General features: G+C 70.6%; 3 protein-coding genes across 4 annotated transcripts in view; 1 reads left to right on the top strand and 2 right to left on the bottom strand.

Annotated features, from left to right (window-relative positions):
- The first annotated feature begins 1,486 nt into the window (after positions 1-1,486).
- GLIS2 (GLIS family zinc finger 2) lies at positions 1,487-7,718 on the top strand. The gene is made up of 6 exons (XM_040574626.1): positions 1,487-1,614; positions 3,726-4,107; positions 4,261-4,437; positions 4,654-4,787; positions 5,016-5,134; positions 5,229-7,718. Exons 2-6 carry the CDS (start codon positions 3,751-3,753, stop codon positions 6,020-6,022), a joined length of 1,581 nt encoding a protein of 526 aa, XP_040430560.1. The 5' UTR covers positions 1,487-1,614; positions 3,726-3,750; the 3' UTR covers positions 6,023-7,718.
- Positions 7,719-8,311: 593 nt separating this feature from the next.
- Positions 8,312-10,385, bottom strand: PAM16 (presequence translocase associated motor 16). Its single transcript, XM_040574628.1, has 5 exons — positions 10,241-10,385; positions 9,743-9,827; positions 9,300-9,439; positions 8,920-8,985; positions 8,312-8,468 (listed from the first exon to the last, which is right to left on the bottom strand). The coding sequence occupies exons 1-5, from the start codon at positions 10,241-10,243 to the stop codon at positions 8,382-8,384; spliced, it is 381 nt and encodes a 126-aa protein (XP_040430562.1). The 5' UTR covers positions 10,244-10,385; the 3' UTR covers positions 8,312-8,381.
- A 35-nt stretch (positions 10,386-10,420) lies between these two features.
- LOC121078430 (coronin-7-like) overlaps positions 10,421-15,113 on the bottom strand; it is a 40,513-nt gene continuing 35,820 nt past the window's right edge. Inside the window, exons 13-28 of one of the 2 annotated variants that reach the window (XM_040574623.1) lie at positions 14,748-14,843; positions 13,838-13,960; positions 13,625-13,760; positions 13,366-13,541; positions 13,158-13,266; positions 12,950-13,036; positions 12,683-12,825; positions 12,344-12,448; positions 12,147-12,232; positions 11,847-11,988; positions 11,660-11,749; positions 11,472-11,588; positions 11,267-11,402; positions 11,095-11,186; positions 10,927-11,013; positions 10,421-10,544 (exon numbers count right to left, since the gene is read on the bottom strand). In XM_040574623.1, coding sequence (XP_040430557.1) covers positions 10,539-10,544; positions 10,927-11,013; positions 11,095-11,186; positions 11,267-11,402; positions 11,472-11,588; positions 11,660-11,749; positions 11,847-11,988; positions 12,147-12,232; positions 12,344-12,448; positions 12,683-12,825; positions 12,950-13,036; positions 13,158-13,266; positions 13,366-13,541; positions 13,625-13,760; positions 13,838-13,960; positions 14,748-14,843 — 1,731 coding nt within the window. In that variant the 3' untranslated portion in view covers positions 10,421-10,538. Of the gene's footprint in view, positions 10,545-10,926; positions 11,014-11,094; positions 11,187-11,266; positions 11,589-11,659; positions 11,750-11,846; positions 11,989-12,146; positions 12,233-12,343; positions 12,449-12,682; positions 12,826-12,949; positions 13,037-13,157; positions 13,267-13,365; positions 13,542-13,624; positions 13,761-13,837; positions 13,961-14,747; positions 14,844-15,113 lie in introns of both variants that reach the window. The other variant, XM_040574622.1, reaches the window with a different exon arrangement.

Below are 15,113 nucleotides of genomic sequence, written 5' to 3'. Positions count from 1 at the left end.
TTCCCATCCCATCTGACCCTATCACATCCCGTGCTATCCCATCCCATCCTATCCCATCCGACCCTATCCCATCCCATCCTACCCTATCCCATCCTTCCCTATCCCATTATCCCATCCCATCCTATCCCATCTCGTCCTTTCCTATCCCTGTCCCATCCCTATCCCATCCTGTGCTACACCATCTGATCCTATCCCCATCCCATCCTGTCCTATCCCATCCTGTCCTGTCCTATCCCATCCTGTGCCACCCCACCTGATCCCATCCTGCCCTGTCCCACCTGTCCCTATCCCATCCTTTCCTATCCCCATCACATCCCATCCACCCTATCCTTGCCCCATCCTGTGCCACCCCATCTGACCCTGTCCCCCCTCTGTCCTGTCCCCATCCCCATCCCATTCCACCCCATTCCGTCCCCGTGGGGCTGCCAAATGGGGCTGGTGGGGGGAAGGCGGGGGGGGGCTTGGGGGGCTGCTGGGGGCCTTGGGGGGGTGGGCTCAGAGCACTTGTGGGGCTCAGAGGTGGCTTTGGGGACCACGGGGCTCAGGGCACACTGGGATTTTGGGAGGCCCCACAGGGGGATGGTGGTGTACGGGGGGGGGGGGGGGGGGGGGGGGGCGGAAACATTGGTGACAACTCCCCTGGGGGGCACAACCCCGTGGCGGATGTCCCCGGGAGGGCTGAAAGCCACCCGCCACGGGGCTGTGCCCCGCTTTCAGCTCTGCGCCCCCCCCTCGCGTGGATTCCCCCCCCCAAAACACACGCGTGGGGCGTGACAGCGGGGACACCCCCCGCGGCCCTGCAGCCGGGCCAAGCCGCCACATCCTGCCTGCGGAAGGAGCCCCGGGGACAACCCCCCCGTGTGCCCCCCCCTCCCCATCCCGCCCCCTTCCCCTCCCTCCCTCCCTCCCTCCTCCAGGCGCACCGCGGGGGGGTGACGTCATAGGGAGGCCCTGCCAGGCCGTGACGTCACGGAGCGGCTCTGGCGTCACGCGGGAGATTCGCCCCCCCCCCCCCCCCCCCGAGTTCCCCCGAGCAGGGGGGGGGCGGGCCGGGGGGATTCGCTTCCTGCATCCGAGCGGGGGGGGGGTCCCCGCGCCACGTCCCCCCCCCTCTCCTTCTTCCTCCCCCCCCCACGCGTGACACCCGGCACGGCCACAGCCCACCCCCCGCGGGGCAGCAGCGTCCACGCGTGTGCGCGTCCCCGCAGCGGGGCTCCCCCTTCCCCTTCCCCCCGCTGCTTTCTCCCCGCCCGCGTGTCCGCGCGTCCGCGTGTGTCCGTGTGTCCGTCCGTGTGCCCCCCCCCCACCCGCAGCCCCCCCTCCCCCCGGCCCCCGGGGCGGGCCCAGGCATGCGCTCAGCTCCCACCCGCGAATGGCTGCCGGGGCGGCGGCGCGGCGGGGCCGGTCCTAGCGGGGCGCTCGGTGGGGCGGCCATAAATCACGGCGGGCAGAGCCCCCGCCCCGCCCCGGGGCTGCCGGCCGGCCGGGGGGGGCCCCGCCGTTCCCACCGCCCCCGGCCCCGGCGCTCGGCGCCTCGCAGATGTGGCGGAGCCGCCCGCTGGCCCCACGGCGGGGGGGGGCCGTGCGCCAAGCCCCGCGCTGAGCCGCCCGCAGGTAGGCAGCGGTCCGGGGTGGGGGGGGGGGAGGGGGGGGGTGATGATGATGATGGTACTGGTGGTGCTGCTGCTGGTGCTGGTGGCGGGTCCCCCCCCGGACGCGTGACAACCCCACCAGCGGGCTGCCGGCGTGCCCCCCCCCCCCCGCAAGCCGCTCGCCTTTTGTGTCACCCACCCGTGACCGCGTCCTCCCTCCGGCTCCGTCCTTGCGCTGCTGTCGGCGGCGGGGGGGATGCTCGGGGCTTTATTTATCTGGGCAGCTATTTATTTATTTATTTATTTATTTATTTTGGGGGGGGGGGGGGGCGGTGATGTCACCCCGTCGCTGGGTCTCCCCCCCCTCACACACACATGATTCCCCCACTGCCCGTAGCGGGGTGGCCGTGGGCTGCCCGGGGACCCCCGGCTGTCCCTGCAGCGAGGCCGCGGGAGGCTTTGGCGGCCCCCCCGGAGCTATTTCAGCTGCCCGACAGAGGCCGCTTCCCCCTGACCCCCCCCTCGCCCCCCCAACGGCACCCCACGAAACCCGTCCCGAGTCGGGTAGGGACACACACGGGGACAGAGCCGGGGCCACCCTCTCTTTGGGCACTGGCCTGGCACAGGGCCGCATCCCGGCAGCGTTTGGGTTCGTTGCCACCCCAGACCCCACCCGTTGCCCCCCCCCCCCCACGCCCCGCGAGGCTCCATCGCCGCATCCCTGCGTGGGGCGGGGGCCACGGGTGGCAGGAAGAGGAAGCGGCCCCAGACGTGGGTTTGGGCGTTTTAAAGAGCCTGGGGCTGCGCCCCTCCCCTGGGCCCCCCCCGTGTCCCGACCCCCCCCCCCCCCCCCCGTGGGGTCAGCCCCCATGCCGCACACCCAGCTCCCCCCCCGCAGTGCGTGCCGTGGGGCCCCGCGGCCGTGGGTGCCGCCTGTCCGTCCCGGGGGTGCGGGGAGAGGCGGGGGGGGGGCTCAGGGCAGCGCCCCCACTATGGGGCAGGGGGGCTCTGCCCCCCCCAGCCGCAGTGGGGCAGGCCCCACGGCCCCCGTTGGGGGGGGGCACCACCCTATGCAGCCCCCCCTCCCCCAGCTGCTGTGGGGCGGGAGGGAGCTCACCCCTATGGGGCCAGCCCCACAGCCGGCCGGGGGGGGGGGAGGCGGGGGGTATCTCTGTGTGTGTGTGCGGTGGGGGGGGGGGTCTCCCCACCCCCGCGGCCGGGCCCCCCTGCGTCCCCCCCCCGCGGCTCCTCCGCATTCCTCAGCGTCTGCGCCGCGCTGGAGCCCGGCCAGCGCGGGGGGCCCCGGCGGCGGGGCAGGGCGGGGGCCGGGCCCCCCGGGGCGGTGGCAACGGCAGCGGGGAGGGGGGGGGGGCGTGGGTGTGTTGGGGGGGGACGCGGGGGGGCCCCACGGTGCCACGTGTGCTGGGTGCGCTGCGCCCCCTGCCCGGCCCCACGCCCCCCCCCCCCCCCCCCCCCGCGCGCACACCGGGATGGAGGAAAAAGGGGCTGGGGAAAGGGGAGGGGGGGGGCACCGGGAAGGGGGGGGGTGGGAAGGGGCGGGGGGGGGCCGAGGAGGAGCCGGGGGGGCCCCGAGCCGAGCCGCGGGCAGCCCCTGCCCGGCCCCAGCGGCGGAGGGGCCCCGGCGGGGGAGGAAGCCGGGGCTGGGGCCAACGCGCTCGGGTCACGGCGGGGCTGGAGCCGCCGCCGCCCCTGGGAAAGGGCGGGGGGGGCTGAGGGGGGGGGGGGGGAACCGCGGGAGGTGGGGGGGTCCCGGCGGCCACCCCCGTAGGCGCAGGGAGAGGGGTCGCGGGGGAATCCCCGGGGGGGGGGGGGGGCGGGGAACGGGGCTGTGTCCGCCCCGGGGGATGGGGATGGGGTCGGGCACGGCCCCGCGCCCCCCCCCCTCCTCGGTGCCCCCCCGTCGCCCCCGCGCTGCGCCCTGCCCTTTGCCCGCCGCGGGAGGGGACACCGGGACACGGGGACACCGGCACGGCCCCGGCCCCGCGCCAGCGCCCCGCGGCCTTGAGCCCGTGCCAGACCCCCCCCCCGCCGCTGCGGGGGGCCGGGCCGGGCGATGCGGTGGTGACCCCCCCCCCCCCCCGCCCCTCACCGTGCCGTCCTCCTTCCCCGCAGCCCCCCGCCCGCCGCCGCCGCCGCCATGCATTCGCTGGACGAGCCGCTGGACCTGAAGCTGAGCATCTCCAAGCTGCGGGCCGCCCGGGACAAGCGGGAGCGGGGCCCCCCCTGCGCCCGGCCCCGCGCCCCCCCGCGCCAGGACGCCCCGCCGGCCGGGGAGAGCCGGGGCTCGGCGCGGGGGGGGCGCCGGGCGGGGCCGGCCCCCGGCCTCCTGGCACACTCCAAGCTGCTGGAGAAGCGGGACGGGCGCTTCCCCCCCGTGCCCGTCATGGACCTGAGCCTCTCGCCCCCCCCGGGCGTGGAGTCCCCGGGGGGCAGCGCCCCGCTGTCCCCCGAGCGGCCGGGGGCGAGCGACCTGCCCCTGCCCACCGTCCCCCACGTGAGTACTGCCGGGACCCCCCCCTCCCCACCAGCACGACCCCCCGCCTGGCATCCCCGAGCCGCCCCAGTTCTTTTTTTTTGGGGTCGGGGGGGGGGGGGCCCTGCCGGCTGGCCCCCTCCCTGACCGCCGTCCCCCTGGGTTCTGCCGCAGGATTTCCAGTCCCTGCGCTACATCGACGGCATCCCCAGCTCCTTCCAGTTCTTCCTGCCGCTCAGCGCCGGGGGGGCCCTGCACCTGCCTTCCTCCGCCTTCCTGCCCCCCCCCAAGGACAAGCGCCTCTCCCCGGAGCTGCCCCTGCCCAAACAGCTCGTCTGCCGCTGGTCCAAGGTCAGCCGGAGGGGGGGGGGGATGTGGGGCTGGGGGGCAGCAGATATGGGGCTGGAGGAGGGGGCTGGTGCAAGGGGTCGTTTGCACTTCTCCAGCCCCTCACGCTGAGCACAGGGCATGCAGGGGAGTTGGGGGGTCCTCAGGGATGGGGACTTGGAGGGGGATGGAGGGTCCCCAGCCCTCCCCCCACCCTCACCCCCAGCCTCCTGCCCGCAGTGCAACCAGTTCTTCGACCTCCTGCAAGACCTCGTGGACCACGTCAACGACTTCCACGTCAAGCCCGAGAAGGACGCGGGGTACTGCTGCCACTGGGAGGGCTGCGCCCGCCACGGCCGGGGCTTCAACGCCAGGTGGGTGCGGGGGGGGGGGGGACGACACCTCCGGCTCCATGGGGGACTCTGGGGCTGGGGGGGCAGCGCTGCACCCCCGGGCAGAGCTGGGCTGGGCTGTGAGGGTGGATGGCGCTGGGTGACCGCACCGGGTGTCCCCGTGAGCTCTGGTAGGTGAAAGTGGGGTGGGCGGGGGGCGTGGGTTTGGGATCGGGCCGGGCCCCCCCCAGCTGACGGCTGCGAGTGCAGGTACAAGATGCTGATCCACATCCGGACACACACCAACGAGAAGCCGCATCGCTGCCCTACCTGCAACAAGAGCTTCTCCCGCCTGGAGAACCTGAAGATCCACAACCGCTCGCACACAGGTCAGGATGCGGGGCCAGAGCTGGGAGGGGGGCCCGGCAGGGGGGTGGCGGAGGTGCCCGGCCCTGCCAGACCCGGCGCTGTGCTGTCCCGCAGGCGAGAAGCCCTACATCTGCCCCTACGAAGGCTGCAACAAGCGCTACTCCAACTCCAGCGACCGCTTCAAGCACACCCGCACCCACTACGTGGAGAAGCCCTACTACTGCAAGATGCCGGGCTGCCACAAGCGCTACACGGACCCCAGCTCGCTCCGCAAGCACATCAAGGCCCATGGCCACTTCGTGTCCCACGAGCACCAGGAGATGCTCAAGGGCCACCCACCCCCCAAGACGCCTCTGGGCTCGGCGGACGTGCCCTACGTCAACGGGGCGCAGCTCGTCATCCCCAACCCCGCCGCCCTCTTCGCCCCCCACGGGCTGCCGGGGCTGCCCATCCCGCTGGCGCCGGCCCCGCTCGACCTGAGCGCGCTGGGCTGCGGGGCGGGGGGCTCGGGGGGGCTGCCCGCCCTGCCCGGCCCTGCGCTGCCCCTCAACGGCGGCCCCCTGAACTTGGCCAAGAGCCCGCTGCTGTCCTCGCCCTTCGCGGCCGGCGGCCTGGGGCTGCCCGTCATGTCGCTGCTGGCCGGCGGGGCCAAGGCCGAGGCCGAGAAGGCGGCGGGGGCCGAGGGCCGCAAGGGCGGCAAGGGGCCGGAGAGCCGCAAGCCGGGCTGCGAAAGGACGGAGCTGGGGCGCCTCCGGGCCCCCCCCGAGAGCCTGGCGCTGCTGCCGGGAGCTGTGCTCGACCTGTCGGCTGGCATCGGGGCGGCGAGCAGCCCCCCCGAGGCGCTGCCGCCTGGCTGGGTCGTCATCCCACCCGGCTCCCTGCTGCTCAAGCCGGCCGTGGTGAATTGAGGGGCCGGCCCCGCTCCCGGAATCGGGGGGGGGAACGCGCCAAGACCCCCGGCGCTGCCTACACCAGCAGCAGCGGGCCTGCGCACGATTTTAACCTTCACGAAAGAAGATCGGACTCTTCTGAGAATAGCAATAATCCCTCGGCGCACAGAGCCAGCCACGACCCCGTGCTGCTGCTCGGCGTGAGCGCCGCAGCCCCGTGGGGTGGGCCTGGGGGGCCCTGCTCTGCGCCTAGCCCCAGCCTCGGCAGCCGGAGACGCCGCTATTTATTTATCGACCAGACCCCCTGCTCTGACGGGGCCCCTGTTGGGCTCTTCTGCTGTCGCTGACTTGGCGTCTCCCTGCCCGAGGCCTCGGCCCTGCCGGTGCCAGCCCGGGGCTGCCGTGGGGACAGCAGGGTGACAGCTCGGGGCTGCTCCCGCGGCTCCTGGGTGCCCATCCCCAAACGCCCGCTCCACGGCTGGGCCACCCCGCGCCGCCTCCCCGGCCCTCCCCGTGACAAGGCACACGGCCGCGTGTGCCGCTCGCCGCACCGGCTCCGCACCGGGGCAGAGCCACTGTGTTTAGCTATGTTCATACCTAACCATGTAACGCAAGCGCATGCAGGCAGCGCAGGCAGGGTGCCTGGCACGGGCAGGGCTGCGGGCAGCTGCCAGTGGCACATTGGCACCGGGTGGCTCGGTGCCGTGCCGGCTCCCTGGGGCCCCACAGGGGCGGTGTTTTCTCCTGGCGTGGCCGGGCCACCCTGCCTGGCAGGGGACCCACAGGGTGTCCTGCCATGGGACAGGCCAGCCCCACAGCAAGCTTCTGAATGTGCCCGCCACGCCGTGGGGCAGCACCGGTGCAGGCTAGGTGCTGCAAATTGCCCAGGCTCTGTGCAGCACAGGCAGAGCCCAGCCCAGCCCAGACGTTGTGGCAAAACGGAGATTTTGGGCAGCCCCAGTACAGCTGGGCAGACAGGGCCCCCGCTCGGCTCTGCCAGCAGCACCAAGAGGCAGGAGCCTCGGGGATGGGGACCACACGGAGGTGCCCCGAGGCCCCTTGAGGTCCATCCCTGCTCCCCCAGCTCTGACCCTCCCTCTCTGAGGGACCGCTCGCACTCACCCGGGGCCATGACCACCCCCAGCACGGGGGCCAGCTCTCCCTGACCGCTCCCACGGCACTGGTGCCTCTCTTGCCCCGGTGCGCACAGGGGGGTCCTGCGTACCTCGCCCCGCCCCGGGCAGGACCCCTGCCCATGGCTTTCTCCGAACCGGGGGTCTCCCCGACCCTGACCCAGCTGCAAGGAGCCCCACAAGGGGCCCAGGCTCGGGGAGGGGAGCGCTCCCTGGCCGCACGCCCCGCGGGGAGCCGGTCTCCCCGTGCTCACCGTCCTCGGGCCGGGGCGCGGCGGCCGCCCGGAACTGCCACAGCATGGCATTCGGCCATCGACCAGGCCTCCCCGGCCGGTGTACGTTTTCTTGCTCGTTTGTTGGTTTGTTGTTGCACATTCCAGGACATCAGTATTTTAACGGTCTCTAAGTGCCTTTCTATTGTAGTTTCTGGGTTGTTTTTATTTTCCTCCTGTTGGGCTCCATCGCTGTTAGCATAGAGTTTAAGGACTACAGAAGTAAGAGATAAGCTAACGACTATAACACTATATTCCTCCATGGGAGAGGAAGTTTATTAAGAAAACAATAAAGCGAAGTTGAAGTAAGTTCCTGTTTCAGTCTGTGCCCGGGGCTCGAGGGCAGCGAGGAGCCCGAGATGGGGACAAAGTGCTGAGCTCATGCCAGGGGACAGAGGGGTGACACCAGCATGATCTCCTTGGGGCTGGGGTCCTGGGGCACAGCTGGCTCTGCCTGGCCTCCCTGGGGGGCTGAGCCCCCTTCATGGGCTGCAGCGAGGACAGCCCCCGTGTCCCCGCAGGGCTCCTTGCCGCTGTGCCCCAACGCAGCGCCTGTCCTTGCTGCCTGTCTGCACGCAGCTCCCAGCTCTCACGTGGTCCAGAGCCAGAGGCATGTGTGCAGTCGGGCCAAGAGCATCCAACCCCCCACTAAAATAGCTACCGCGGCCTTCCCGGGCGTGATTTGTGCGCTGGCAGCCCTCGCTGCCCTGAGGCCCAGCTGGGGACACCCCTCCTTCCTCCTCCACCTTCCGTCATCCGCAGGACAGGACGCAGCCCGTGCCAGTCCCTTGCGTCTGGGTCATGTTTTCTTGCTGTGCGCCGAGGGCACAGCAGCAGGGCAGCAGCAGCGCCAGGGCCGCCCCCTCTCCCTAACCAGGGCGCAGAGCAGCCAGGCCAGGCGGTGGAGGACACGGCGTTTATTGGCTACCTTTAACTTAAGGGAGAGGGAAGCGGGGACACGGGTGGCAGGAGTCACGTCTCTGCTTTCCAGCCCTTCTCCTTCTCATCGTTGGCCCGGATGCGGAGCTCCTCGTCCAGCCGCTCCTTGGCTCTCACCACCTGCGGGACAAGGGGACAAGGTGACACAGAGGGCCAGAGCACCCACACCCTGCCTGCTGGCACCAGGCTCCGAGTCCTTCCTGCCTCACCAGGGCTCTGAAAGGGGCTCGTCCGCAGTGACTGTCAGTGCTGCAGGTCCCTTGCCCCCCCCCCCCGCCCCGAGGCATCCCCCTGTGCTGGATGGCCTCCAGCATGACAAAGGGTGGGGACAGAGCCTATTCCTGACCCCTTGTCAGCCCAGCTCTGCTCGGCTGGCACCAACAGCCCCCATTCCCTCCCAAAGCAGCCAGGCAGAGGCAGCAAAACCCTCCCTGCATGGCCTTCAGGTGGGTTCAGCCTGTGCAGGAGATGCTGTTGCCCCAAAACATCTGTTTCTGGAAGGTTCCTCCCAAAGCCAGACAGGCTGAGGGCAGAGCTGGGGGGCCTCTGCACCTCTTCTCCCTTTGCTCACCTTGGACTGCAGGTAGAAGGAACCTCCCACAGACTTGTCGTTCACCTTGAATAAGTGGTCATAGTTCTGCCAAAGCAAAGCTCCCCGTCAGTCGCTGCCTCCTGCACCCTCTGCTCCCCAAATCCTGACGGCCTCTGGCCCTGGGGGTGGAGGCTGCTTCATGCAGTGGTGACAAGCACCTCTGGGGAGCAGTGTCCCCATCCCCAGGCAGCTCTGCCAAGCAAATTCCTCCGTGCTGCAACTCAAGCTGGGGCAGTGAAGCTCTCCCGGGACGAGCCATGCCCAGGACAGCACCCACAAACCCTCCGGAGACCAGGCATCACCCCCCGCCACCCCGCACCAGCCCTCCCCAGCCACAGGCACTCCGAGGGAGCCTCTACCTTCTGGATCTCCTCCTGGTTGAGGTTGGAAACGTTGAGGATCTGCTGAGCTTCCTGCAGGCTGATGCCGATGATCCTGGAGGCAGCAGCGGACTGGGGCCTCTCCGAGCGCCCTCGCGCGTCTGCTGCAGCTCGGCTCGCTGCCCGGCACACTGTCAGCCCTCCGAAGGTGCCTCACGGCCTGTCCCCGCACCCCAAAACCCCCGGGGCTTCCAGGCGGGTCACAGCCACAAAGCCCCATTTCAGCCACCCGCCCCCCTCATGGGGCCACCCGGGTGAGGTCCCCTCCCTGCACCCAGCGCTGGGGAGGTGGCAGGAGCCTGGGGGCCATGCAAAGGGACCTGGGGGTGTCCTCTGCCCGCACAAAGGGACCCGGGGGTGTCCCCTGCCCGCACACAGCCCGGGGTTGGGGGAGCCGGGGGTGTCCCGGGCTCGGCTCCTACCTGCGAACTCCTGGCGCAGCGCCCGCATGAAGGCCCGTCCGACCACCTGGGCCCCCACCAGGATGATCTGCGCCAGGTACTTGGCCTGCGGGGACACCGGGGCTGTCACCGCCGGCCCCGACGTGTCCCTGCCGCGTCCTGCGCCCCCCGGGCCGGCCCCGATCCGGATCCGGCCTCCCCCTCCCCGGGCCCCGTCCCCTGTCCCCCGCCCAGAGCCTTGGCTCCTTGCTCTGTCACTCGGACCCTCAATGGCCCTGTCACCTCCTCCCGGGCCCTGTTCCCTGTCCCCGTCCCGGTCCCCTGCCCCGGGTCCTGTCCCCCTGCCCTGTCCCTTGTCCCCCGTCCCCCGCCCAGGGCCCTGTCCCCTGTCCCTCTGCCGCCCTCCACGTCCCCTGCCGCCCCGTCCCCTGCCGCCCCGTCCCTGCCCCCCTTCCCCCTCAGTGTCCCCGTCCCCGTGCCCGCCCCTTGCCCGCCCGGTGCCGCGGCCCGGCCGCTCACCATGTCCCCGCCGCCCCTTCCGCTCCGCGCGGGGCCGGGTCAGGGAGCGGAGGGCGCGGGGCGGAGCCGCCGCCCCCACATCGCCCCCTGGTGGCGGCGCCCGGCACCGGGCGGGCGGGCGGCGGGCGCCATTTTCCCCTCCCCGGCCCCTCGTCCCCACACAAGCACGGCAGAGCGGGGCGAGGCTGTACGGCTTTAATGGCGGGGCCGGCCCCAGCGCCGCAACCGCGCCCGCGTCTTGACGGGTCCGCTCCGGAGAGCCCGGTGTCCGTGGGGAGCCGTGGGCTCCGGGCGCGGATCAGTCCTGTGGAGATAGGGGGCGGTGAGAGCGGCAGAGCTCGCTCCCCGCGTCCCCGTGTCACGGCGTCCCCATGTCCTGGTGTTCCGGTGTCCCCATGTCACAGTGTCCCTACGTCCCCATGTTGCAGTGTCCCCGTGTCCCCACGTCGTGGTGTCCCTGTGTCCCCATGTTGCAGCATCCCAGTGTCCCCATGTTGTGGTGTCCCCATGTTGCGGCGTCTCGGTGTCCCCACGTCGTGGTGTCCCCATGTCCCCATGTTGCGGTGTCTCGGTGTCCCCATGTCACAGTGTCCCGGTGTCCCCACGTCGTGGTGTCCCCTTGTCCCCATGTTGCAGTGTCCTGGTGTCCCCATGTCCCAGTGTCCCCACAACCCCGCTATGCCTACCCACTCGGCCTCATCCACACCCTCGAAGGAGTCCTGCGGCAGCGGGTCGTGGCGGCTGCCCAGCCGGGCCACCATGGCGCTGAGGAGCTATGGGGCAAGCAGTGCGGTGGGGATGGGGCTTCGCAAGGGGGTTCAGCGTCCCCTGGCAATCCCCATCCCCGCGCTCACCTCCTCCTTCTTCTGCTCATCCGTCTTCTCCCCCAGGTACACGGCCGCAGGGACAAACTTCCGCGCCGGCTGCTCCTTCGGGGCCTGGCTCACTGGGAGGGCGGCGTGATGTGGGGCAGCTCCAGGTGGGGCAGCCCCACACGCGCTGCCCGCCTCGGCCCTCCGCACCTACCTGGCATCATGTCGGCGGGACGGAGGTCAGCACGGCGGTGCTGCCCGTCCGCCCCTGCCAGCCAGGCGCCGGCGCTGAGGGAGGGCTCCCACCATACGCGGGTCGGAGGGAAGATGTCATCCTGGAAATACTCCTTCTGCAGGAGGCGGGGTGGTGAGGGGGGGGCCTCCACCTGGCCCCCCACGCAGCCAGCCCTAATGACTACCTTGACACGAGGCACGCGGAAAGCCACGGGCTCGAGGGCGCCCTGCCCCAGCCGCAGCGCTCGGGCGAACTCCACCTCCCGCACGTCGCACGCTGTCTTGCGCAGGAAGACGAAGCCCTGGGGGAGCAGGTGCGTGAGCGGGGCTGGGAGCAGGGCAGGCAGCACGGCCCCAGCGGGCGCCCCCTCACCTTGTGGGGATCGCTGGAGGTGAAGCTGTTGCACTCGAGAAAATAGGGTGGCTCGGGGGTCACCTCGTAGAGGAACACTCTGGTGTCACCCTGGGACAGAGTGGGACGGGTGCTGGTGTGAGGGCACGGCGGGTCCCATGCCACGGTGCCCTGTGCAGGCAGCCCTCCTGGACGCAGGCCCTTCCACCTTGCCAGTGAGGAAGACGACGCTGGTGTCCTCGTCATAGAAGGGCAGGAGGGTGGATGGGGCCACGTCGAGGCCGAGGACTGAGAGGGGCCCATCAGGCAGGGCCTGTGCCCGGTACAGGAGGATCCTCCGCTCGCTGCGGCTGTGGGGATGTGGGGGTGGGGGTGGGTGGCACGGCAGGGCCCGATGTGCCCGGTGTCCCCATGGCGGGCACTGAGGCGCAGCTCGTCCCCCGGGGACTGTGCCCAGTGGTGGCCGTGCCCGGGGAGGCACGAGGGACGACCATGTGCCCACCCTCACCTGTCGAAGCCGGACACGAGGAGCAAGTCGCCTCCACATACCCAGACCAGGCGCGCCCCGCGGCCCCCCTCGGGGCCTGGGCCCTCCTGTGTGGGGAGAAGGAGGGTCACTGGCTGCACCCGCTGCTCAGCAGCTCCCCGCATAGGCACCTGTCCCCTCCCAGCTCTCCTGTCCCGTTCCTGCTGCTGTGGTCCCACCTGCTGGGGCTGGGGGCTGCGCCGGGGCTCGTAGAGCCGCAGCCGGCCGTCCTTGCTCACTGTCGCCAGCTGCCTCCCATCGGGGCTCCAGGCCAAGCTGAAGATCTGGGAGATGGAGGGTGCCCCCATCAGGGATCCATGCCCCAGCCCCCGGCTGGCCCAGGGGACTTGGTGGCCGGCCAGGTGCATCCCTTGGGTGTCCCGTGGGCACCTCTCCTCCCCGATGGCATCTCAGCACCGTAATTCAGGAACCAGCTCCCAGCTGGCACCCAGCTGCGCCGCAGTGTGGAGGCCTGGCACGTCTGGGTGCTGCGGTCCCCCGACGGTGCCTGACCCTACCTGGTCCGTGTGTCCCTGTAGGCACAGCACCTCCTGCCTGGTGCCCAGCTCCCATATCCGCACCGTCATGTCATAGGAGGAGGAGACGAGGAGGTCAGCTGCCACAGGGTGGAAGCGGATGGAGTAGATCTTCTCCGTGTGCCCTGGTAAGGAGAGCGGAGTGCTGGCACTGGGACAGGGACACCACCAGACCCGTCTGCCCGTGCGGCTCTATCTGGACACCCAGGGACAATCGGTGCTCGAGCTGTGTTCCTGCACCGCACTCACCTTGCAGCACAGCCTCGGGCTCCCGCAGCGTGTCCTGCAGCCCACCTTCAGGGACCCGCCACAGCCGGATCTTGGCATCTTCACCCGCTGCAGCACCAAAACCGCCATGGAGAGAGACAGGCAGGGGGTGAGTGGTGACACGGGGTGCAGTGTGCCACGGCAGGGTGTCAGTGCCCCACGGCACGCATCCTGGGCACAGCGCACGTACCAACAGCGAGGCGCCGTGGGTCAAAGGGGTCCCAGCAGAGGTCGGCCACCGCTGCGCTGTTCTGGATGGTGGGCACGGCTGTGTCAGGGAGACGGCCTGGCTTGGAGAGCTGGCGGAGAGCAACGCGTCACCCAGGGCGCGCAGCAGGCGCGGGCGCCCATGTGCTGGGCACAGCGGTGGCACAGAGAGCCTCTTCCCACCGCTGTACCTCAAGGATGGCAATCTGGCCGCCAGCGGAGAGCAGCGGGAGGGCGACGCGCTCATGGTTGGCGCAGAAGCCGTCGCTCTCGCCCGGCGTGGTGAGGCTCAGCCCCCGCAGGTTGGTGATGTGGGTGTCGCGGTGCAGCACCGCGCCCTGCGCGTGCCGGAATCGGGAGCTGGGCCCTGCGGAGGCGGGGACCGCTGAGTGCCACGGCTCCTTCGGCCATGTGGGTGGGGACGCCGAGCCCACCCCGGCACCCACTCACCCAAAATGCTCTGCAGAGACTTCTGGCTGGGGCTGCTGGCAAAGCCGCTGGAGGGGCCAGTGCTGGCAGAGAGCGAGGTGGCGGCGCTGCTCGGCGAGGCCAGCGAGCCGGAGGGTGAGGAGTAGCCGCTGCCCTCCTGCAGGAGACGGCGTGTGGGCAGGGGGTGCTGCCCCCGCCCAGCCCCTGCCCGGCCCCTCATGCCCCCATGCTCACGCTGCGGTCGGTGTCGGCGGGGCCATCGTCGGGCAGCTGGGTGCTGGGCGCCACGGCGGCGATGACGGGGGAGCGGAAGGTCTGCGTGGGTCTGCGCGCCGGGTGCAGGCTCACCTTCCCCACCTGCCAAACGGCAGCGCTGCGGCGAGCGGGCACTGGCAGAGGAGCCCCCGAGTCCCACCCGCTCGCTCTCAGGAGCCGCACCAAGGAGCGGGTTTGCCCCCACAAAACCCCCTTTTTCCCCTCCTTCGGCAATCGCCCCCACCGAGACCTGCCGCTTGTGGTATGTGGCTTACAGGAGAGGCCCTTCTCTGGCTTCTGGCTCTGGATGCATTAAGGATACTGCCTCAACCTCTACGTTTTTAAGGAAGATGGTGGGAAATGTGTTTTCACTATTAGATTTTTACTCTTAGCTGCACCTAGATGGAAAATAGAGCTCACTTGGCTGTGCTCAGGAGAGCCTTTTTGAGCAGTTCCTTGCTGGAAAACCATTTTAAACTCAGTGGGTGCACGTCAGCGGCAGGACAGACGAGACCTCCTGAAGCTGTGTTTGCGTTCAGAAGCATCTGAGCACAGGGCTGGGTGCGCTGGGCGGCTGGGGGCGAAGCCCTGCTTGTCCCCAGGGGCCTCCTTCCCACTCCGCAGTCAGGAGGTGCATGGCACCCTCTTGGGGGTGCACCTCGGTGCCCTGCCACCATCGCAGCCACCCCAAAAACCCACTGGCGTTTGGGAAACAGACTTGATTTGTATGAATCTCCACTTTCCATTAAAAGGATGTGATTAAAAAATTGCACACACGCCCCTCCATGTCCCCATCCCAAGGCTGTGGTGTGGTCGCTGTGCCGGCACCAGTGCTGCCCCCAGCCCCGGGTGATGCCTGCCATGGGGACACCCCCTGGGTGACACTCACCTGCTGGCTGTCCCCTGCCCACCAGGCCTGGGCACCTGTGGCCGGCAGCACCCCGGTGCAGTCGGGGAACAGATCCTCGTGGAACTCCTGGACAGACTGCGGGAGAGGGGGCGGGCGGAGGTGGTGCTCTGCCTGCGGCCCCTCGCTGTCCCTGGGCACCGAGCGCTGGTGGCCCCGGGCAGGAGACCCCCGGGCACCTTGCGGCCGCGGAGCCCCAGCCCCGGCCGAGCTGCACGCCGGAGCCTGTAGGTGTCAGACGCTGCCCAGCTCTGGGCTGTGCCGTGCACCCCTGAAAGTATCCGGCCTCCAAAACGCAGCCCCCGGCTGCTGGCCTGCAGCCCCCAGCCTCCGCTGCCAACGGCGGCA

Source organism: Cygnus olor, chromosome 15 (assembly GCF_009769625.2).
Source record: "Cygnus olor isolate bCygOlo1 chromosome 15, bCygOlo1.pri.v2, whole genome shotgun sequence".
NCBI lineage: Eukaryota > Metazoa > Chordata > Aves > Anseriformes > Anatidae > Cygnus > Cygnus olor.
This window is presented reverse-complemented; position numbering and strand designations above follow the sequence as displayed.

What these genes read in the sequence shown, in the direction of transcription:
- PAM16 (XM_040574628.1), bottom strand. An exon ending in GCTGCGCCAGGAGTTCGCAG is followed by an intron (nt 9,440 to 9,742) that starts GTAGGAGCCGAG and finishes TGTGCCGGGCAG; the next exon opens with CGAGCCGAGCTGCAGCAGAC. An exon ending in CCTTCTACCTGCAGTCCAAG is followed by an intron (nt 8,469 to 8,919) that starts GTGAGCAAAGGG and finishes CTTGTCCCGCAG; the next exon opens with GTGGTGAGAGCCAAGGAGCG.
- GLIS2 (XM_040574626.1), top strand. Translation starts at nt 3,751, where the DNA reads ATGCATTCGCTGGACGAGCCGCTGGACCTGAAGCTGAGCATCTCCAAG. An exon ending in CCCTGCCCACCGTCCCCCAC is followed by an intron (nt 4,108 to 4,260) that starts GTGAGTACTGCC and finishes GTTCTGCCGCAG; the next exon opens with GATTTCCAGTCCCTGCGCTA. An exon ending in TCGTCTGCCGCTGGTCCAAG is followed by an intron (nt 4,438 to 4,653) that starts GTCAGCCGGAGG and finishes TCCTGCCCGCAG; the next exon opens with TGCAACCAGTTCTTCGACCT.